General features: G+C 40.4%; 1 protein-coding gene across 1 annotated transcript in view; it reads right to left on the minus strand.

Moving 5' to 3' along the window:
* Window positions 1-23,837, minus strand: part of CCDC88C (coiled-coil and HOOK domain protein 88C) — a 138,703-nt gene that overhangs the window by 57,649 nt on the left and 57,217 nt on the right. The window contains exons 4-5 of the mRNA XM_089522400.1: window positions 16,497-16,566; window positions 1,947-2,005 (exon numbers count right to left, since the gene is read on the minus strand). Of these exons, the coding sequence (XP_089378526.1) occupies window positions 1,947-2,005; window positions 16,497-16,566 (129 nt within the window). The remainder of the gene's footprint in view (window positions 1-1,946; window positions 2,006-16,496; window positions 16,567-23,837) is intronic.

The following is a 23,837-nucleotide window of genomic DNA, read 5'->3' on the forward strand; positions in this document are numbered from 1 at the left end:
ACATTTTAACTGTAAAAGCCGATGAAGAACAGACTGCCTCAGAGAATGGTGGACTCTCCTTCTTTGGAGATCTTTAAAAAAAAAGTTGGATGGCCATCTTTCAGGAGTAGTTTGATTATGTATTCCTGCATGGCAGGGGGTTGGATTACATGGCCTTTATTCTCCCTTCCAGCTCCTTGATTCTATGATTCTGATAAGAACTATGGGTATATGAGATCAGAGCTTCAAGCTTCAAAGTCTTTAACACTGAGTAGTATTTACACTGATAGACAACTAAAAAGGTCAGCTCTTAACTTTGTTCCCTCTTACATTCAGTTCTTTTGCATCAAGTGTAAGGTGTGGTTTGTATTAAAGCATTTAATCATGGAGAACTTACTGTAACCGTTTCCAGACCTAAAATATCCACAATGTCCAAATGGCAACCTTCAACTCATTTAGCACATTTGTACCAAAACCACCTAAACATATTGAAGTCAAGGGCTTGTAGTGGCCTGTGGGCACGTGTGTCTCTCTGTGTGTGTTGTCTGCCTTCAAGTTGTTTCTGACTTAAAGCAACCCTATCATGGGGTTTTCTTGGCAAGATTTGTTTAGAGGAGGTTTGCCATTGTCTTCTCCTGAGGCTGAGAGAATGTCAGTTGACCAAAGTCACCCAGTAGGTTTCATGGTCGAGCTGGGAATCAAACCCTAGTCTCCAGAACTGTAGTCCAATATTCAACCCATTATGCCACACTGGCTCCATTACAGTGGCTTACATAGCTTTTAAAAATGGCTTCTCTGTGGATCACACCCAGTACTTTAACAGGTAATTTCCCAACAAACTGCAACATCAGTAAATAACATCAGAAATAATGAGACACTGTCCAAAGTAGCAGTGTTAACACTTACATTCAAAATGTGATAACTACAATATTATCAAGTACTATGGGCAAACTAAAAAAAAAGACGTGTTATCCTGCTATAATTTGCTTGATAAAGTAGGCAGGATTCAGAGTCCAAAAGCATGACACGAAAGTTAAATACAGTAGAAACAAGGATAAGTTATAAGTGTAGCCTAACTGGCAAGGCTTTGATTGATTAAACTGGCCAAAAGTGGAATCCTAGTCACCTAGCTTTAGAATACTGGTTCCTTCTTCTGGATAATTATCACATACTAAAGGCACATGGACTGCCCAATCTTTTGGTGTTGAGCATTCCTCCTCCTTTCCACTTTCAGGCATGTGTGCACGTGTTGGCAAGTCAATGTGTTCTTAGTTTGTAGTAGCGGGTTTCCCAAGAGGTACAAGCTCCAAGGATATATAGCCTTCTATGCCACCAAGTCCTGGGCCAAGATTTCCAGAGCCTTCTGATCATGATTAAAGGGTTAAAACCTGGTCTCGATGCAGGCAGCCCAAGGAGAGGATCGGGGAGGAGAAGGGTCTCCGAGGGGCCAAGGCACCTCCTGTCTTAGCCTCCTTGATCCTCTCTTTGGACTTCACAGGAAAAGGATTGGGGATGAGAAAGGTCTTGGAGAGGCCAAGGCACCTCTTGCCCTCTCTTTCCCAATAGTCTCTTTGGGCTGCCCAAGGAGAGGATTGGGAAGGAGAAGGGGCAAGGAGCCAATTAAAGAGACGGGAGGGTGGGGGAAAAGGAACATGTACCCCTGCTCCTTTCCCCCCACTCACTCTTCTCTTTAACTGGCTTCAGAGTGGGGGCAGATTTACTTGTAATTTTTCCATATTCGTGGGGGTCTCATTCCCCTAACCCCCGCAAGCATGGAGGGAAGACTGTAATACAGTACTGAGACTGTTTGTTTATACGGTACAAAAAAAACTCAGTATTAATAGTTCTGCGTATTATCATGGCTTGTCAGTTCTTTGGGAGAAAGATGGCTTACAGAGCTTATGCTAATAAAATTAGATTATTTTGCCAATAATACTATAAAGGTAAGTATTTAGGAGTAAACTTACCTGTACAGCACAACCCAAGACCAACAACAGCAGCTTTTTAATTTCATCCATACTTTTACCTAAGAGGCAAAAATAAACCATTAATATAGAAATTATGAAGATCTGGGCCCCCACAGCTGGTGCTGGACTGCAACACTCATTATCATGTGACACTGATTATGCTAGCTTAAATTGATGAGAGCTGCAATCCAACAACATTTGGAAGACCACATGTTAACCACCTATTTTCACAGGGTATGCTAGAATATGAACCTGGAACTTCCAAAAGTAAAGCATATGCTCTACTAATTAGCAGAGCTTGGTAATGTTACTTTCCCAATCACAACTCCCAGAATACCCCAGTTGGCTTGGTCCCTCATTATCCTTTGAGTTCTGCTTCCTATTCTATTTATGTGTCTAGATAACCATATATACAGTACTCATCAAATGCATGAAGGGGGTGTTCTCTTTTGAAATATTTTTCTAGCTGAATGTATTCTAGTTGTTTGCAATGAATGCTATTGTAAATTAAATATTAAACTTTTTTTTAAAAAGCTACTGCCTCTTAAGGGGAGCTTAGATAACCATATATGTAGCATGGGGGAAAGAGATGACTGTACATGTGTTCTGAAAGGATGAAGCTGAAATACAATTCAAATTTTACAGAATTTTGCAGAAACATGAATTAATTTATTAAACATAAAAGACTAGAGATATATTTAATACCATTCACTCACCTATAAATGCATAAAGTTATAATCCATTACTATGCCGTGTCTATATAAGCTAAGTAGCATTTGTAACAGAGGTGGGCCAAATGCAGCCCATAGGATGTATGTGGTACACCTGAACTTGAAGGATTGGCATGAAAGCTTTCCTGCAAATATTTTAATGTTTTAATGGGGTCTGGGGTTTTTGGCACACCAGTGTGGCCTGTCTTTTTTTTTTGGGGGGGGGGGGTAACAGGGAGAAAACTGACCTCACCTCCTCAGTTGCCCACCCCTGATATATGTAACCATTTTATCAGTGGATAAAACAATATTTTTACATGTGTTACTCTCCTCCATGTTTATGAAATTTCGGGGTATGTAACAGACCAACAGAGCCAGCAAGGTATAGTGATTTGAGTGCTGGGCTAAGTCTCTGGAGACCAGGCTTCGAATCTCTGTTCAGCCAAGGAAATAGACTAGGTGACCTCAGGTAAGTCACTCTCTCAGCCTCAGAAGGCAAAGGCAAACCCCCTCTAAACAAATGTTGCCAACCCCCCAAAAACAAACAAACAAACAAACAAAAAAAAAAACCAATAACAATAGGTTCCCCTTATGGTTGCCATGAGTTGGAAATGACTTGAAGGCACTCAGCAACAAAAAGATCAACACTTAGCTCAGCTTTTAGTTGAAAATTATTGTACATATATTTAGTTATGGTTTCTATCTGCAGAAAACCTGAATGGACATTATCAATTGTTCTAATCACACATTTAGATTTACAAAAAGGCATTGTGGCCTAATTGCTAATCAGTTTGGGTTCAAATCTGGTTATGTATAAAAAACCATACATCAGTCCCCCGTTGGGGGGGAAAAACATACTGGCAAGAGAGGTTTTATTTCTCTATTGCTATCTTGGATTTTATTTTATCCAATACACATTTCCAATATAAAAATTCCTCTGATGAGATGTTCTAAATCAAACTTCTTTAAAATGATTTAAGATAATATTGGCACATTAATTGAGCTTTTCATGTTAAATTTGTATGGCTTTCTGCAAGGCACTGAAGAATTATCTTCCATTTACTCTCCACCTTTATATCTATCTATATTAGATAATTGAAAATTGTATTAGATTGTTTAAAACTACATCTATATTAGATTATTTAAAAATTTATTTAAAATTAAAATTAGATTGAAAATTGTTTAAAAATAAAAATCCTCCACTGCTTAATTTTTAAAGCAAAGTACTCCCTTTCCCACTAAAAAAAAACCAGGTTGACTTTCACCTGCAGCTATTTTAAACAGAGAAAGGGTAACCTATAGATAAAAGAAGGAAAAAAAGAGCTACATATTAAATAAAAAATCACTTCATAGTTAATGTCTATAAAGTGACTTTAATGCATACTAAATTATTTCAAGGACAGCACTTACGATCAAGAACCATGGCAATCTTTTAATAATATAGTATGATTATACTCCAATTTAAGCAAAACTCTTTTACTCCTCCTGACTTCCACTGAATCACTGATGCACAAGTGACAGACTATACAAAAGAATTTTTATTAGATATTGTTGGGGACCATTAGAGGCAAATTTAGAAATGTAGCAGAGATACAATGAAGTAGATGGCAGCTCTCTAAAGATCTGTCTATCCCTGTTAAATCCTGATGGAATTTTATTGTGTATCAAACACCAACACTTCCAAATCACATTTTATTGTTTTAGTAGTTATCTATTTGCAATGAGTACCCTTTGTCTATCATCTCATTTCATACAGCCTGCTAGAAAAAGTTTATGATAACAGAATATTTCAAGAAACACATGCTCATGGTTTTACACAGTTTTACTTCCTATTTAGCATTAGGTTTTTAGTCCACTGTAATATAAAGGTTGCCCTTAGATTAATGGTCACTGGATAACGTCAACAGGTTCACCTCCTCCTGTTTACATGAAGACAAACAAGCAAACAGAAAATCTAATTAATAAGATTCAGTGATAGGAGCTGTCTTGAGTTAACACCTACCCAGACTGTACCATATGCCAACCATAACATCAAGAACGGCACTGCCACAGCAGACATTTTGCACTACCCTTTAATGTCTACATTTGCATTACTGAGATGCTGGCTCCATAGTGCAGCTGAGATGGTGAAACCATACTGATAATTAAATGATAATTGTGTCTTTTGTGCTGCTGGAAGGCGTCAGGCAAGAGCCTCAGGAGACTAAATTCTCAGCCTCTGAGTAAAGCAGCAGAACAAGCAGGTGGCAGGCATGCTTTTTAATGAGGCCACACCTCCACCCTTAAACCTCGTTCAAATAGGGAGAAATTACATTTCCAACACTATGTCACATTTACTATTTAGTGCCAACACAATGTGATTTTAGGTAACACGTTTCATCTTATCTCTTGACGAAAGAGGAGGAGGAGAAAACATCCTGACATATATCTGAACCACATGCAGGAAGGAAATCACATTTATGTTTCCTGCAGCACATTAATAAAGAGAATCCTGAAAAGAAGATTAAGTGGTTCATTTGTGACCTGATCAGAAAGAGCCTGTATCATCAGGAAAAAAGAGGTCCAACAGAAACCTGCGGAATAAGACAATTCCTTCTAAAAATCTGTTTCTGGCCCGTAAGCTGTAACAGTTAAACAGCAATTCAACAGAATGAATGAGAAATCCTCAAAGTGAAGTCAATTAATAAACCTCTCAGAGTGTTTCACAGGTTAAATGAAGATTCATTTTGTTCCACAAAAACAGGTAACCAAACATGTTGCTCTCCATTATAGTTTTACAGCGATTCTTAATGCTTCCAGTAAAAGTCAATTATATTTAGATTTTGTTTGCCATTAATAATTTATGCACCAGCATCATATGCATTATCTTTACAGTTTTCCTTTGTTAGCTTGCTTGTTTGCTCCGAACTGTCTGCTTCATGCACTGGATGAAGTAAGGCCTTGTCTTGACTTCAAAAACTATATGCCAGAATGAAAACACCACAGAACTTGTGATCCATCATTTTGGTTTGAATAAATAGCCCCAGAGAAGGCAATCACTGTTTAATGTTTTTAAACAGTGGCATTTCCCTTATTTTCTGAAAATTCCAGGGCAGCCACCGTCACACTAGGTCACTGAGTCATTAGACCAAGGGATTTGCAGGAAGGCCATCTGCTCCCTATGGTGGGTTGAGGCCTTTCGGTCTTGAGGGAATAAAACCTGTACTCGGGAAGCCTCCCTACCATCTAGGGTCAGAGGACCCCCCCCACACTCACTCACACAGGAAAGGGATGGTGAGAAACAGATGGCAGGATTGTTGTAGGAGGCAGGGAAAGGGATTAGGGGACCAACAACATGAAGATAAAAAGGTAAAGACATAGAACAAGGCAGAGAAAACAATAGGAGCGTGATTGGATATGGTAAAATGAGATGGCTGCAGAAAAAGGCTTTTATGAAGACACTGAATTTGTACAGACTGTGACTTCGATAGAATTTGTTCTTAAGGAAATTGGAGTTTGCTAGTGTCTATGAGACAGGCCCCAAAAGCAGGCAAATGCATTTTTTGATGCACCACGTCTTTATGCCCATTACATCTCACACCCTGAGCCACCCACTCAAGACAGTAGAAGACTACAGTATACAGTAGTGACAACAGCATAGCAATTTATTATGACAGTGTGCATAGATATCCATACACACACACACACACACACACACACCCCAGAATGATTAAAATCTCGGGAACATTTATCTGGGAATGATGTTAGTGACGCCTATATCCAACATTATAGGTACAACTTGTAAAACACACCAAGTTTTAACATGGATCTTCTTCAGCCATCTGACATTCAGCCTTCAGCTTCTGATTAGATCTATAAGCAATCTTGTGAATCAGGTAAGCCATCAAAGAAAGGAAAATACCACCCTGTCTCTGCTTATTTTCCTCATTCTTCAACTTCCGCCAAGCAGTCTATACATTAATTTTTCACCAAAATGTTTAAACATAAAAAAAGCCTTGTTGTTGATATGACCTCAATTGTGTACCAGAGCAAAAAGTCAATTACTCTGGTGTATTCCATCAAATGACACCACAACGTCTCCACTGAAATCAATCCAGTAGTTGTATTCCCCAACATTCCCTTTACTACATAATTGGTAGGTGACAGAACCATAGAGTTGGAAGAGGCCACAAGGGCCATCCAGTCCAACCCCCCTGCCATGCAAGAACTCACAACCAAAGCATCCCCAAATGATATTTTGTTGCTTAAAATGGAGATGAAATGCACCCCACAATAGTGCCAATACTATAAGAAGTCTTGCTACAACATTCAAATACTCATTGCTGTTTTCATCTCTTTTCTCCACCTGTTGCCATCACGCATTGCAATCCTAGCTTTGGTTGTTGCTTTGTCTCTTCTATGTGCTGCCTCTCACTAATGCCTCCAAGGTGGTTCTTAGACACTGACTCAAGACAGTAGCTCATAATCATTCCTTACCACCCTAGTCAATTGCTCTTCAAGTTTCACCAAAAGCAGAGTGGGTTCCAAATAGAATCAGAGTTGGAAGAGACCGCTAGTTGGAAGAGACCGCAAAGGCCATCCAGTCCAACCCCCCTATCATGCAGGAAATCGAAATCAAAGCATCCCCGACAGATGGCCATCTAGCCTCTGTTTAAAAAAGATGTTGAATAGCACTGGCCCCAGGACAGAGCCCTGTGGGACCCCACTGGTCACTTCTCTCCAGGATGAAAAAGAGCCAAAGGGTGCTCAACAATGGATCCTTTTCATCCTGGAGAAAAGTGACCAGTGAGATCCCACAGGGCTCTGTCCTGGGGCCAGTGCTATTCAACATCTTTATCAATGACTTGGCTGAAAGAATTGGGGGCATACTTATCAAATTTGCAGATGACACCAAACTAAGAGGAGTAGCTAATACTCCAGAGGACAGGATCAAAATTCAAAATGGCCTTAATAAATTAGAAAGCTGGGCCAAAGCTAACAAAATGAATTTCAACATGGAGAAATGTAAAGTACTGCACTTAGGGTGGAAAAATGAAATGCACAGATATAGGATGGTCAACACCTGGCTGAATGAAACTACGTGTGAAAGGGATCTGGGAGTCCAAGTAGACCACAAGTTGAACATGAGTCAACAGTGTGACGCGGCAGCTAAAAAGGCCAATGCAATTTTAGGCTGCATCAATAAAAGTATAGTGTCTAGATCAAGGGAAGTAACAGTGCCACTATTCTGCTCTGGTCAAGCCCCATCTGGAATAATGTGTCCAGTTCTGGGCACCACAATTCATAAAGGACATTGAGAAACTGGAGCATGTCCAAAGGAGGGCGACTAAAATGGTGAAGGGTCTGGAAACCATGCCCTATGAGGAATGACTTAGGGAGCTGGGGATGTTCAGCCTGGAGAAGAGAAGGTTAAGAGGTGATATGATAGCCCTGTTTAAATATTTGAAGGGATGTCATATTGAGGAGGGAGCAAGCTCGTTTTCTGCTGCTCCAGAGGCTAGGACCCAGAGCAATGGATGCAAGCTACAGAAAAAGAGATTCCACCTCAAGATTAAGAGGAACTTCCTGACAGTAAGGGCTGTTCGACAGTGGAACAAACTCCCTCAGAGTGTAGTGGAGTCTCCTTCCCTGGAGGTCTTCCAACAGAGGCTGGATGGCCATCTGTCGGGGATGCTTTGATTTGGATTTCCTGCATGGCAGGGGGTTGGACTGGATGGCCCTTGCGGTCTCTTTACAATTCTATGATTCTATGAAAAACCTCTAAGAAAGGAGATTCCACTACACTCTGAGGGAGTTTGTTCCACTGTTGAACAGCCCTCCTAATGTTGAGGTGGAATCTCTTTTCCTGTAGCTTGCATCCACTGCTCCGGGTCCTAGTCTCTGGAGCAGCAGAAAACAAGCTAGCTCCCTCCTCAATATGATAGCCCTCCAAGTATTTAAACAGGGCTATCATATCACCTCTTAACTTTCTCTTCTCCAGTGACAATAAAAAAAAACCTATATGATGTCTAATATGAACATCAGCTGACTTGTGCTGTTACCTGATTTTTCACTTTGGAGTTAGGCAGATATTTTATACTGTACAATGATTTGTCTCCTTGGAGAATTATGAAACAAAGTGAGGAAGGAAGCTGGGTGTGAAAAATAACCACACCAGCAGGAGCTTAAGGCTGTAATTATTACAATAAAAATACAGACTGTGTTAGGAGATTTATTTTGGCAAATAGTTTCAAAAGGAAGGAATCGCATTTCATTTTGAATAATTAAGGAGTAGAGTTTAAATGCTCTGAAGGTTATCGACACATACACATTTTAAAATATACGTTTTGAATGAACTTGTAAACAGACTCATGCAACCTACCAAGCAAACGTAACTCATTACTTATGTAACCCATTACTTACTCATTACTATGTGCAATTAGGAGCATTCTGTTTTGTTACCTGCCAAGAAAGTCACTTGGTTTGGGGGCGGCGAAGGCAAAAAATAAATAATTATAATAAATTTTTAAAAATTAAATAAATAAATAAACCGGGACAGATGTAGGACAAAATTTTCAAATGGACACTTTTTATAAAAAATGGAGGACATGTGAAAAAATTTGTTGATTTTTTAAAAAAAATGTTAATATAAATGCATGTTTCTGAGGCTTCTATAGACAATTGCCCCCCCTTGCCCCCTCGCGAGAGAGGCCAAAGGCCCCAGCGGCAAGACCAGGCTGGGGTCGGTCCCAAGGCCTCACCGGGCCAGATTTGGCCCGCGTGCCGTAGGTTGCCTACCCCTGTTATACAGTTTATGGCCATCTGCAACCAGAGCTTGGAAAAGTTGCTTTTTGGACTACAACTCCTAGAATCCCCCCAGCCATCATGACCAGTACCCATGCTGCCTAGGGATATTCTGAGAGCAGTGATCACCAGAGGTAACATTTCCAGGTTACACCACAATTCTGAGAACTGTGCGCTTTAATTTCTCCCCAACCCCAACCAGCCCTGTCACATGCTAGCAATAAGGCAACGTCCAAACTGTGCTGGAATACCGGGAGCAGGGACCTACTGACAGACACCTTGTGAGGCCTTCTAGTTGTACATTTGTTTCAGACCTCTAAAGCCTGTTGTGCTTGTCCTTTGACTACTAGCTTAGGAATTCTGTCTATGAGTCCTGACAATTATTTTCCATGTAGGTTTTTATTAGGGAATGTTCACCTCAGATTCCTTCTTCCCCAAATAAACCTGAACCATCAGAATGTATGGGCCTTGCATTCTGCACACTTACAAATGATGAATATTCAAATTGCCAGTATGATGTGCGAACATTCTGCAATTTACTCAAAACAACTCCTGTAGTAACCAGTAAGTAGAATCATGCCAGCAAGAGCAGACCTCTCACCTTCCTTCCTTCTTGTCATTCCACTCCTTCTTTATATACATCCTTTGAAAAGGGGAGAGTCTAGTTTGTTTTGCCTTTCCTCTTGTACAACAAGTTTTATTACAGAGTATACTTAGATATGCATGATTTAGCCATAGAAGTGGCTAACTTTCTGCAATGCGCTCTACGTGGAGCTATCTTTGTACCAAGTTTGGAAGCTTCAGCTAGTTCAAAATGCAGCAGCCAGACTGATCACTGGAACATCCAGATCAGAACATAAAACATCAGTTTTAAAATCTCTACAGTGGCAGCCATTCAGCTTCCAGGTGCAATACAAAGTGTTCGTCATCACCTTTAAAGCCCTACATGGCTTGGGCCCGAGTTACTTGAGGGAACGCCTCTCCCTACATAATCTGCCCCGCATTCTCAGAACATCTGGGAAGAATCTTTTAGAATACTCAAAGACTAGATTAATATCAACTTCCCATAGAACATTCACTGCCATGGCCCCCACATTATGGAACAACTTACTGGAGGAAATCCATCTTATCACTTTAGATGCCTTCAAGAAGGCACTAAAGATGGATCTCTTCAGGCGGACATACCCACCCGACCTTCTGTAAAGAAATGGAAGAAATCCCACCTCTGTGTAGGACAGCTCATTGTTTTTATTAGTATTGCTGATTCAAGTTTTAACTGATTATTGTTTAAAATATGTATTTTAGATACCATTGTATTGTATGTGGTTTTATGGTTGTAATCCCACCTTCATCCAGTGGGAGAGGTGGGAAAATATAAATAAAATTATTATTATTATTATTATTATTATTATTATTATTATTATTCAAGTACACTAACAGTATGTGGCAATCCCTACCACTAACCATAACCTCAGTCTTGGCAACCTGAACTTCCACTACAGAATCATATCAAACACTGTCCACTGTTTTAGTGTTTATTTTTCAACGGTAAAGCTGATATAGCCGGCAACACTTTTGCAAGGAAAAGAAGAGGAAAATACTTGCATTTAGCACAAAATTAAACAGACACATTACAAACCAACCCTGTTTCTTTAGATATGTGAATGCTGGGAGAGATCACTTTCATTACCCTGACAACAGCCCAACATGATCTTGGGACTCAGGCATTAGTTCAATGAATACCTTTCAAAGGGATTATCACCACAATTCAGATACAGACACAGCTCAGAATTATGCTTGTTCTTTGTAACTGGAACAGTAAACAGGCATTTGCCAACATTTGTCCTGCCTTCTTAATTCTGTTCTCTCCTTTTTATCTTATATTTTTACTTTCTTCATTTCCTTGTTGTAACTGATGCTCTTTCAGGGCATCTAATGAATGATTCAGGGCAGTACTAATGAATGAGTACCCTACCTATTTAACTGGTCACTGGAGAATCAGAGGCTAAATTTCTTGAGATGTCAAATCTGCCTATGGTGACACATGCCCTGATTACATCCAGTTTGGATTACTGTACCTACATGGGGCTGCCTTTGGAAACTGTTAAGAAACTTGCAGGTTGTAGGGAGCATATAACCCCCTTGCTGAAACGGCTCCACTGTGTGCTGATTCATTTTTGGACAAAATTCAAAGTGCTGGTTATTACCTTTACATGACGAGTCCAGACTACCTGGAAGACTATATCACCTATATGAGCCTACCCAAGCTTTACGATCTACAGGGCTTGCCCTGTCACTGGCATGTTTGGTTAGGACACAGGAGAGATATATCTCCTGGGTGGCTCCCAAGCTGTAGAATTTCCTTCCCTGGAGACATCTAGTTGGATCCTTCTCTACTGTCTTTCCATTAGCAGGTAAAGACCTTTTTATTTAAGGAGGCATTTTGTTTTTGATATATTGAGGCAGATGGAGTTTTTAATGGAGATGGGATGTTTCTATTTTATTATGCTTCACACATATTTTTTAAAACTGTTTTTAACGTGTGTTTTTTAAATAGATGTTTTAACTTTTGCACTAAAAGGATTTTGTTGCAAGGCTGCCTTCCACTTTGTTAGGCCTAGCCATGTGGTCTGCTCAGGTGGGTGCATGGTGGTGTAATTATTGGAAGGGGGCAGGTGGGGGGGAAAGAATGGTAGATTGGGCCCCATGTGGGCCCTGATCCAGGGGACTGTGCATTTTTCAGTGTTTCAGGTAGGGTTGGGCTCAGACATGGGTGATGGGTGGACAGGCATGGAGTTGGGATGGTAGTGGGATGAGTTGGGTCAGCAGACAGGAGACTTTGTTGGGTGGGATCGGGGGGGGGGAGGGGGTTGGTGGCTTCATGGCCCAGGAGCTCACCATTGATCACATGCCAACATGGGGGCAGGATCAGGGGGAACTGGTGGCCAGGCTCAGGTTTTTTTTCCTTGGAGTGGGATCAGGGAAGAGGTGGCAGCCACAGAGCCTGGGTGCTCGTCACCAGCCACATGGCAGCAATGTGTGTGGGGGTGTTCCTTGAGGAAAGGAGGAAGACTGATGTTCACATGGCATATGGTGGCTGGTTCTGAGAGGCAGGGCTGCCTGAGGGCAAGGCTGGTGTCCAAATGGCGGGATGTTTGCCGCCAGCTACAAGGTACAGGGGAGGGGAACTTCCATGGGGAAGGGATGTTTCAACGGCCGAACCAGACCAGGGGCTTGTGAGGTTGTCAAGGCTGGTTGGGTGGCTTGCTGCCAAACACACACATCCTACTTAAGGGCTATGAGACCCTCAGCTCATAGAAAGGGGAGGGGCATTAGAGGAGAACAGCATCTGGCTGCCTGGGTGGGCCACGTGGGTGATTTAGCAGGCACTTAACACGTCCTAGCCTGCCTGTACTAGAATGTGTATGGGGAACTTGGCTTTGATAGGGAAGGTTGGTGGGGGGTGGGAATCTCTGGGAGTTGGCACAACCACTTGGGGATTGTGGGGGGTTCATCCCCTTCCCCTCTTTCCAACCTCTACCTTTTGTCTCTCCATACAGGAGATATACTCTTCCGGTTTGTCTGGACTCAAGTCATGTAAAGGTAATAAAAAGGTCATGTAAAGCACTTTGAATTTTGCCTGTATGGCGGGTCCAGTAAGCTGGCAGCTGCCTGGAAAAAGGAAGCAATTGGCAGCTGCTGCTGCTGCTGCTGCTGCTGCTGATAATAATAATAATAATAATAATAATAATAATAATAATAATAATAATAATAATTTATTTATAGCCCGCCCAATCACAAGGAATCCAGGCGGGTTACAACAGTAAAAATAAAGATAATAAAATAAAATACAATAAATAAATAAAATACAATAAAATTAAAGAGAGCAAAGTGAGTACATTCACAGTTAGGCCTGATGGAAGTTGGGCCTCTCTTTTTCACTCCCTCCCAGGTCTGATGATGATGTCATGGAGGGAGGGCTCTTCTTCTTGAGGCAAGGATTTTATTTTAATTAATTTTAATTTAATTCTTCTCATTAAATTTAAGAGAAGAATTGGTGGACAGAGTGACATAAGTCACAGTAAATGTAAATGTAAATGATGGCATGTCCATGCATTTGTTCACATGAGTTTGGGGAGGAACAGGGAAAAAATGATTCTATACAGCTTGTAGCTGTGAATGCTCCATTTTGGTGGGTCCATCCTTGCAGTGTTTGGCCAATTGTGGGAGTCAGCGGTGCAGTCAGAAGATTTTCCCCACGAATATGGGAAACCCTGGAGGCATGTCGGCTTTTCCACTTGATCTGCTCTGTCTAAGATGGTAAAAGATCTGGAAATCATGAGACATGGCTTAGGGAGTTCCGTATGTGTACCTTGCTAAAGAAAAGCATCAGAGGTGATGTGATTGCTGTTTTTAATTATTTGAAGGGAAATCTTGTGTAAAATTGGGAGAACCTGATTTTTGATGCTCCAGAGACTGGAACACAAATCACTAGATCCAAAGAAAAGAGATTCCAGCTAATCAGGAAGAACCTCTTGACTGTAAAACTTGTTGGAGTGAGGAAGACTGCCTCACAGAGTAGTGGACCCTCCTTTTCTTGAAGGTCACTGAACAGATGTTGGATGGCCACCTTTTGGGAGTACTTTTGTTGGGTATTCCTCTATGTCAGAGTATTCTTCTATGAAACTGGATCTCATTTCTCATTTATGAGGATAAAATAGGTATCTTTTTGTATTATTTAGGTTGTATTTCTGGTAATTTTATACACAGATGCAATATAAATGCAGTATTATACCCATGCAGCCTCAATTATAGGTTGGTCTGGGCTTAAATACTTCAATGGCATATGCTGTACATGTCCAAATTTGGGGGAGGGCGGAGGGGATAACATTTGCTCAAATTCTCCCTAAAAAGAGAGAAAAATATTCACAGGAGAAAAATAGCTATTTAACTTAATTGAAACTGGAAAAGTACAAGATCAAGTAATGTTCAGTATATGCAAACCTGGAATGTTCAAATGGAAGGAAGGAGATAAAGAACAGAGCTTGGAAAGTTACTTTTCAAAAGTAATATGGTACTACCCATAATAGTGTTTAAGAAGTAACCCATAGCTCTTACTCAATACCATTTCCATTGCCTGTTAATCTTCCATTATCTTATGGTATTTTTGTAAGGGAGAAACCCTTAGGCCAAGAGACTGGCATAAAACTCATCAAAATGCCTCTTAAAATACTCTTCCAGAAAGAAAGAAAGAAAGAAAGAAAGAAAGAAAGAAGAAACTATTACTTGCTGCACAAATTACTTTGTTGTTACTTACTGTTGTTATTGTTTGCTATCAAACTGATTTTGATTTATAGCAATGATGTGAAATGAGAGGCTTTCATGAGCCCCATTCATCAACAGCCCTGCTAAGGTCATGCAAACTTTGTACAATCAATCCATCTGTAATGTGCCTTTTCTCTTTTTACTTTACTGAGCATTTTCATTTTTCCCAATGAGTCAGGGATAATTCCGATTTTGGTATTTAATGATATTTATTATATTTATTTATTTTATTTCTCCCAGGAGGAAGATATATCTTTACACTTGAGAATCTTCTCTAGTTCCTTCATGGCTACCTTATCAAGTCCTAGCTTTTTGCTGATTTCTCAAATAAGTTAATCTTTCTGTCAGCTTTCTTCACTATCCAACTTTCAAATCCATACATGGTGATGGGGTATACAATAGCTTGTAAAGCAGGGCCACCTACTAGCACCAAAACCAGTCTAGTTTAAAAAATTAAATCCTGACATTTGAGTATCTATTGGTGTTTGTACAGAAATGAACTCATCCAAACACCAACATTGATACAACTGATCAGCCAAAACTTGTAGGAATGCACATGGATGTACTTGTTCTGTTACTGTTCACTGCTGTCAAGTCAGCTTCACCTTATGGCAATCCTATGAATGAAAGACCTCAAAGACATCCCATCACCAACAGCCCTACTCAGGTTCAGAATATCCAGGGCTGTGGCTTTCGTGATTGAGTCTATCTGTAATGTGGTCTTCATCTTTTCCTACTGCCTCCCGCTTTAACAAGCTTTATTATCTTTTCTAATGAGTCATATCATCTCATGATAACCTTTCCTTAGTCATTTTGTCTTCTAGGAAGAGTTCTGGTTTGATTTGCTCTCAGACCCATTCATTTGCCATTTTGACAATTCATGGTGTCCACAGAACTCTTCTTTAGCACTACATTTCAAAAGAGTTTATTCTTGCGTCAACTTTCCCCACTGTCCAGCTTTCACCATACAAAGAAATGAGAAATACAATGGCATGATTCTGTACTGGCCCACTTTTGTCAGGAGCCCACCTCACAGAAGGCAACTACCAAATACTGACATCTGCTGTGTAACCTTGTAGTACCACCTTCCGGTTTTTGAAGCAGACCAAAATATACCTACTTTCTATACATTTTTGATAAAAGTCCTGTTTAGCACTACAGAAAATATATTTGATAATTCACAAAAAGCTGCAGCAACACCTGCACTTAGCCAGCAGTTTAGCCAAGAATTTAAACCTTTTATGACACTGCCTCTGTACACTGTTGTTAAGAAGTAGTTCAGCAACTGAAATCACAACTCTCCAGTCTCTTGTTCTCACCTTTTGGAGGACTGTAGCTTCCTAAAGCTGAAGTCACTAGAAAAGATTTCCTTCCTCATGTCTCTGGGGCATAGATGTAGTGCTATTGGGCACTGGAAGCAATGTACTAGCCTATACTGTAAATGCCCATTTTTTATCTTTAAAAAGGTTGGAAAAGCTAGTTTTTGGAATACAACTCCTAAACCTCCCAGTCACCATGCTGAATATGAGAGTCTTAGAACTGTAATCAAACAAAGGAACTTTTTCATGCTATGGATCTGCATCCTTCTTAGTTTTGGTATGCAGTCAAGTAAACAGAGCTCATCTAGCTTATTCAAACTAATTTCAGCTAATTTATCAGCAAGGGCAGTCACTTGTAATCAGACCTTAAAATTACAGTAAACGTGAGTGAGGACCAGTGTCAAAATACTCACCAGACAGGGGATCTTTGCCAACTAGCAAGACATTTGGCAAATTCATTATAATCAGTTGCTGGAGAACCTCCTAAAAAGAAAAAAAACAGAATAATAAAAAGTAATTTTGGTTTTTGACAATGTACTGCTTCACTAGTTATTAAATGTCACTTGCCTAGAAGAACAAACCACAGTCTTCCTAGACACATTAAGTTGCATATCAGCATCTAAATCCAGGTGTGAGCCCCAATTAGAGATGAGCCTGTGAATCAACTGCAGAAGGGAAGTCAACATTTATGCAAATCCCATTGTTTCAATGGGTCTACTCTGAGACTAGCAATTAGATTCAGGTGTATCTTTTTGAAGGTCTATCTTTTTGACAATCCCTGATTCACATAGGTGCTCTGCAGCAATCCTCTATTCTCAGCGGGAAGAGTACAAAGACTTATTTCCTCCACCAACACTTTCCCAGCAATCCTGATAAGAGATCGCCCTTTTTGTTGTTTTTAGCCATGGAGCTACGGTGTGGGATTGGGATACTCACACATAGTTAAACACAGATAATATTAAACATTATACAATGGATGGTTATACATAGACATTAAGCATGCAGGCAGCATAAAACCCCACAAATGATCAGTTTACTCTTAGAGTACGCCTCTTTGTTGCTAATTTAGGCAACCAAATCCCCATAATTACATACATAACACATCAAATGTGAGGGGAGACTGAAAGAAGTCATATACGTTTTGCAAGAATGCTTCTAGGTATGCTATTTTGTCCCCAAAATGGTGCACAAGTACTGAGGTTGGATCTCATTGCTATGTAAGATTTGCTGAACTAGTACTTTAAAATAAATATCTTTAAGTACTTGCCCTCTGTTTGTCTTCCCACTCTCCTTGCCCCTTCATTGAATTTATTCTTCCAGTACTTCCTTCTTGGCTAAACCCTGGGTTATTTCCTCCATTTCATGCCTTCATCCTTTCTTCATCTAGTTTCCCGTTTGCTTTGGAACACACTACATCCTGTCCTTCCCTTTTCTTCCCTTGATATTTTGCTTGAAAATATACTCCAATCTGCTTCGTTTCGTCCTCCATTCAGCCTTGTTTTTTAGAGTGCAAATTAGTTGTTTTCTCTTTTTTAATTATAATTATTACAACTCAAGAAAACACATTTGGGATAGCTGTATTGTCCATACAGCGAAATACAATAGAATCAAAAATTAAAAAAACAGTAATATCTTTCTTGGGCCCATCAAAAATGCACAAAATACATCATACAAGCTTTTGAAGCTTCACTGGCTTCTTCATCAGGCACAACTGTTAAAAACCATACAGAAGAAAAAGAGTCACAGGCCTACATTTTGTCAAAATATAGTTTCTGTTGTCAGTTAAGATGGAAATATATTTGGCAGATTTTACTTATACAGCATCAGAAGATTTTTCCCCCTAGATACAACTGTACAGAGGCTTCTTGAGAAATTCAGTATCTTCTGCCGATGATTAATGAAGTGCACCAAGGAATTCCAGAAGAAAATCAGCATTTGCTTTAGAGACCCATGACTACATAGATCACAAAAAACTATGGAAGGCACTTAAAGATGTGGGAGTGTCAACATATCTAATATTCCTGGTGAGAAATATGTATTTAGGACAACAGGATACTGTTAGAACAGGATATGGAGAAACAGAATAGTTACGAATTGGCAAGGGTGTCAGGGATGGCTATATTCTATCACTTCATTTGTTCAACTTGTACACTTGAGAGTATTATAAAAAGAACAGGTTTACAGTCAGAAGAAGGAAGAGTGAAGATAGGGGGAAGGAATATTAACAATCTATTCTAAGATATGCAGATAACACCATACTACTATCAGAAAACATCTCATATTTGGAACAATTACTGAGGAAGGTAAAAGAAAGTGCAAAGGTAGGTTGAATGCTGAACATAAAGAAAACAAAAATAATGACTACTGAGGAACTACACAAATTTAACCTACATAACGAGGAAATCAAAGTAGTTAAAGACTTCCCATAACTTGGATCAAACATTCAGAATAGAGACTGCAGTCAAGAAATCAGAACACAACTGGGAATATGAAGGGCTGCTATGAAAGAACTAGACAAGATCCTATAGTGTAACGATATACAACTGAACACTGTAGGATTGTCCAAGCTGTTGTATTTTCCATCATCATGTACAGATGTGAGAGCTGGACACTGAAGAAAGCTGATAGGGGAAAAAAGCAACTTCTTTGAGATGCGATGCTAGAAAAGAGTGCTGAGGATACTGTGGACAGGCAAAAAGACAAACAAATAGATCCTAGAACAGATCAAGCCTTAATTCTCCCTAGAATCCAAGATGATCAAACTGAGGCTGTTGTACGTTGGCCACATCATGAGAAGGTAAGACTCACTAGAAAAGACCATAATGCTAGGGAAAGTAGAAGGCAGCAAAGAGAGAGGAAGACCACACACCAGATGGCTAGAGTCAATCAGGGAGGTCATGAGTCTGAGACTGCAGGACCTTAGCAGAACAGTGGAGGATAGAGGGGGTTGGAGATGTCTCATCCACAGGATCGCCATGAGTCAAGGACAACTCCAGGGCAGTTAATAACAACAACAAAAGAAAGGGGTGGGCAGCCTCCAATAGGACAGAAACAGCCTGGATCTCTGGGAAAGGTGCTTTTTCTGTTGCTAATAGAGCTGAAATTTTATTGCCTGTATTTTACAACTCTTTGTCTCCCAGTGCCCAAATGACCAAAGAGGGAAGTGGCCTCTGGCTGCATTAATATCCATCCAGACTATCTTGACAACAACAACAACAAAAACAGCATCTTGACGAAATGTAGGTCTGTGATTCTAAAATCATTTTTTTTCCTTTTCCTATGTGATTTTTAATACCTTTTCCTGATGAATTAGCCAGTGGAGCTTCAAAAATTTGCATGATATATTTTTTTGTATTTTTGGTTGGCCTGATAAAGGTACTGCTGCTTTGTGGATTTTGGGTGTTAACTTGTTTTACTACAACTCCCAGAATCCCTGAACCATGGCCTGATGGCTGAGAAATTCCTGGAGTTGTAGTCTGAAAAAAGTAACTCTGCCAAGCTTTGTAACTGTATTATTTCTTTTAAGTATTATTTCTAAAGTACAGACTTGACTAGGGTTATAGACACAAAAGGCCAACTGAAAGAGAAGTCATGCAAGAAGGCACATGCCCCTTAAGTTCCTATGATGAGGTTCAGATGCTCTAAAAATTCCATGCAGAAAGAAAGCACCTGGCTGTTGCAACTCCACACAGAAAGTTGGTGCAACCACATTTGTAGGTGCTGTTCCCTGGAAGCAACTCTAATGAACAGAAATAACTTATTTTTCAGGTGTTCAACTAACATAGGTCTATAAGACTGTAAAATTCATGAATGGGACTTATGAGTAATACACATCCAGTCGTTTTCTTCCCTCCTGATTACATTAGAGATTAGATTAGGTAGATTAGAGAGCCCTACTGGCTCACATTATTCTGGAAGAAATAAAAAATTCCAAAACTGAGTCATGAGACAAACCAACCTCCTCCTCCTCCCCCATTTAAACATGACTAGTCAAGGTCAATTAGGGTCAGAAGGTTTAAAGAACCAACATTTGCTTAATAGACTTGCTTTAAAGTCAGTCTCAACCTTGAGTACATCCTGGGAAAATTGATTAAAAGGTCAGAGAGCAGGTTAGCCAACAAGAAACAGGAGGAAAACATAGCTTAGGAGACATAAGGGCAATAGTCCAATTTCACTTGACATCGAGGAAAACCACAAAATAGATGAGCTTTCTTTAATATGAAACAATGAACAAACCATAATGGAAAAAAGACTTCGGACCACATGCCCAAGGACTTCTGCTGATAGTTCAACTTTTATATATTAGTATAGATGTCAAAATCTCAGTTAATGTAGACTCTATAGGTGAGGCCAAATCACACCTTCCTTGTGCAATCCTTCTGCCTTATTCATAGAATTTATGACCAGTTCAGATTATACTGCCTTCCTGTTGTAACATTCCCATAACTTCCAACTGTTTCTTCTATTTTTTTTTTTTTAACCGTGCAAAAAGGCCATTAGGCAGGTAAAACTCCACATTTCATTTCTTATTTGTAGTGTTATGATGAGCACCCTTACTAGTAATACCAATAATTTTAGAAGGACAGTACTAAATTTGGGAAATTCTGACACACTAGTAATTTATCTTACCTTACATTTACTGGTAACCTTGGCAGCTAGGAATGTGTTTCACCAAAGGAGTGCTTTGGCTGGAACATTAGCTACAGCCACAGTTGGCAGACTGAGCCAACTTCCATCACAAATTATAAGTATGTTACCTGCTATATTTATTCATAAACATGCACCTCATCTTACTTATATATTATCTTGGCTCTTATTTACTCCTACCACAGTTTAAGAAGGGGATCAGCCAGATGGAGTGAATCCAAAGGACAGAGACCAAGATGGTAAAAGTCCTGAAAACCAAGTGCTATTTATTTATTTATTTAATTTCATTTATATGCAGCTGTTTTCTCAGAGTGAGACCCAAAATAAATTAATTAAAAACCAATGATATGTTAAAAAATTAAAATCATCATATTTTAAATAGTATAAAATTATTTTTTTACAAAATTCTTTAAAAATACTCTCTCTCGTGTCTTCACCAAGTAAGCCTGTGATGGTGGTGGGATCGAGAGAAAGTCCTCATCTACCAGGCTTTATAGGACCAGCATTTTGAATTGTGCCAGAAATGAACCAGTAGCCAGTGAAGTTGTTTTAACAAGCAGGTTACATGCCAGTTGTATAACTGACCCCATCAGCATTCTGGCCACAGTGTTTTGGATGTTTCTGAAGAGTTTGCAAAGGCAGTCCTACACAGAGTATGCTACAGTAGTCCAAATGGGATGTAATCAAGGCATGTGTTACCGTAGCCAACATCTCAAGGAATGGGTGCAGCCAGCAAACCATTTTAACTGTGCAAATGCACACCTGGCCACTGCTGAAACCTAGGCATCCAAGCTCAGAGATGAGTTCAAGAGAACACTCATGATATGAGCCTGCGATTTCAGGGAGGGGGAATGTAACCCTGTCCAGCCCAGGCAGAGACTCTATTCCCTGAACTGCCATACGACTGACTAGGAGCACCTCTGTCTTGTCTGGATTAAGTTTCAAATTGTTTGCCCTCATCTAGTCCATTGCTAACAACAGGCATTGGTTCAATACTGAGACAGCTTTCTTGGAATTGGTTCGAAAGGAGAAACAGAGCTGCCATCACCAAACCCCTAAACTCCAGGTGACCCTTCCCAGCAATGTCATGTAGATGTTAAATAGCATGTGGGATAAAAACTGTACCCCAAGAGACACCACAGGCCAATGGCCAGTGTGCTGAATAGGAGCACCCACAAGTACCACCATCTTCCAGGAATTCCCATCTCAAAGAAGTGGTCCAAAAGGATACCATGGTTGATGGTACTGAAAGCCTCTAAGACAATGGTTCCCAACCTGTGGGTTGGGACCCCTTTGGGGGTCAAATGACCCTTTCATGGAGGTTGCCTAAGACCATTGGAAAACACCTATGTAATTACAGTTATGAAGTAGCAGTGGAAATAATTTCATGGGTTTGGGCCACCACAACATGAGGAACTGTATTAAAGGGTCGTAGCATTAGGAAGGTTGGGAACCACTGCTCTAAGAGGTCTAGCAGAACCCGGTCTCCTCATCTCCAATTCCTGGCATAAGTCATCCACCAAGGAAACCAAAGCAGTATCCATCTCCTAACAGATTGAAATGGATCTACATAACCTCTGGGACTCTGCTCCAAAACTGGAATGTTGGAGACTGGTTATCCAAAATGGTGGGATCCAGGGATGATTTTTAGTAACCACCTTACCATAGACTTCAGGATTGAAACCTCCCTTGCTTCAATGATGCATTCACCACTCCCCTTATCAACTCAGCCAGTCCTGCTCTAGCTGCTTTCAGGAATCAGGCAGAGCAAGGACCAGTATACATGTGGTAGTTCTCACCTCTCCAAGGATCCTGTCCACATCAGCAGGCTTCACAAATTAAAACATATTCAATAATACAGGCTATGCAGGATGCAAAGTAACATCCACTGGACCTGTCTTAACTACAGTGTCCAAATCAGAGTGGATCCAAGCAATTTTGTCTGCAAACTGTCTTGCAAATCACAGTAGGCTGTTTTTTGTTTGTCTGTTCGTTTATTTTCTTTTGTTTTCTTCTTGTCAGTCAGAGTGTAAAAGGCCCCTGGACACTGGATGACACTGTGCAGATGCAATGGTGGCAGTGAAGTATAATTTCTTCACTGTCACCATTGCCATGTCATAGGCCTTCCAATGGGCTCTAGCCCATGTTCGGCCAGACTTGCTCCAAGTCTTCTGCCAGTATAGCACTAGTCTCTTTCCCACCCATTTTATCACACCAGCTCCCTAGTGAATGAGGGGGCTGGCTTGGCTCCACTCCACAGGAGTAGATGCTTAGGGGGCAATTGTGTCCACTTTCCTAGCCATTTCCCCTACTCCAGAGATCAGCCAGAGCTTCAACAAAATCACCTAGTAAGGCAACAAGAAACTCCACAAGAGCCATCAAGAATCCACCTAGATTGACAAGTCTCCTGGGGTGAAACATCTTATTTGTTCCCCCCATCCCTACAGAGACTACAAATCCCAATGGGTCTAAACCTCACCAGATAATGATCAGTCCACTGCAATGGAACTGTAGACAGTTCTTCCATACCCAGATCATCACCATCCCACCAAGTACAGAAACTCAGGTCCAGAGTGTGTGCTGCAGCATGGATGGCACCAAATATTACTTGGGACAGACCCATGGCAAGAATGAAGTCCTGACAGAATGGTCTCTGTGTGGATGTTGAAGTTCTTGGTACAAGCAGTCAAATGGACTCCAACATTGTCACCAAGGCCACTTCAGTCACCTTACGAAGGAAAACTGTTGAGTATGGGATGAGGGGTACTTCCTTGCTCTCACAATTTTATCCAGCCAGACTGCTGTAATACAAGCCCTATGAGGAACAGTTGAGGGAAGTGGGTATGATTAGCTTGGATAAAAGATTGAGAGATTGTAGGACAGCCAGCTTCAAATATCTGAATGGCTGTCATGTGGAAAACAAAGGGAGCTTGTTTCCTGTTCCTGCTCCAGAGGAACTGTTGTCAAACTATGTCAGGGAGCACTATGCTTTGAGTACTGGACTACAGCCCCAGAAGATCAGAGTTTAAATCCCCTGCATGGACATGGAAACTCACTTGGTTACCTTGGTCAAGCTGCACTCAGCCTCAGAGGAAGGCAAAGGCAAA

The sequence above is a fragment of the Sceloporus occidentalis genome, unplaced genomic scaffold, assembly GCF_023333645.1.
Source record: "Sceloporus occidentalis isolate IW3139 unplaced genomic scaffold, rSceOcc1.0.p SCAF_4, whole genome shotgun sequence".
Taxonomy (NCBI): domain Eukaryota; kingdom Metazoa; phylum Chordata; class Lepidosauria; order Squamata; family Phrynosomatidae; genus Sceloporus; species Sceloporus occidentalis.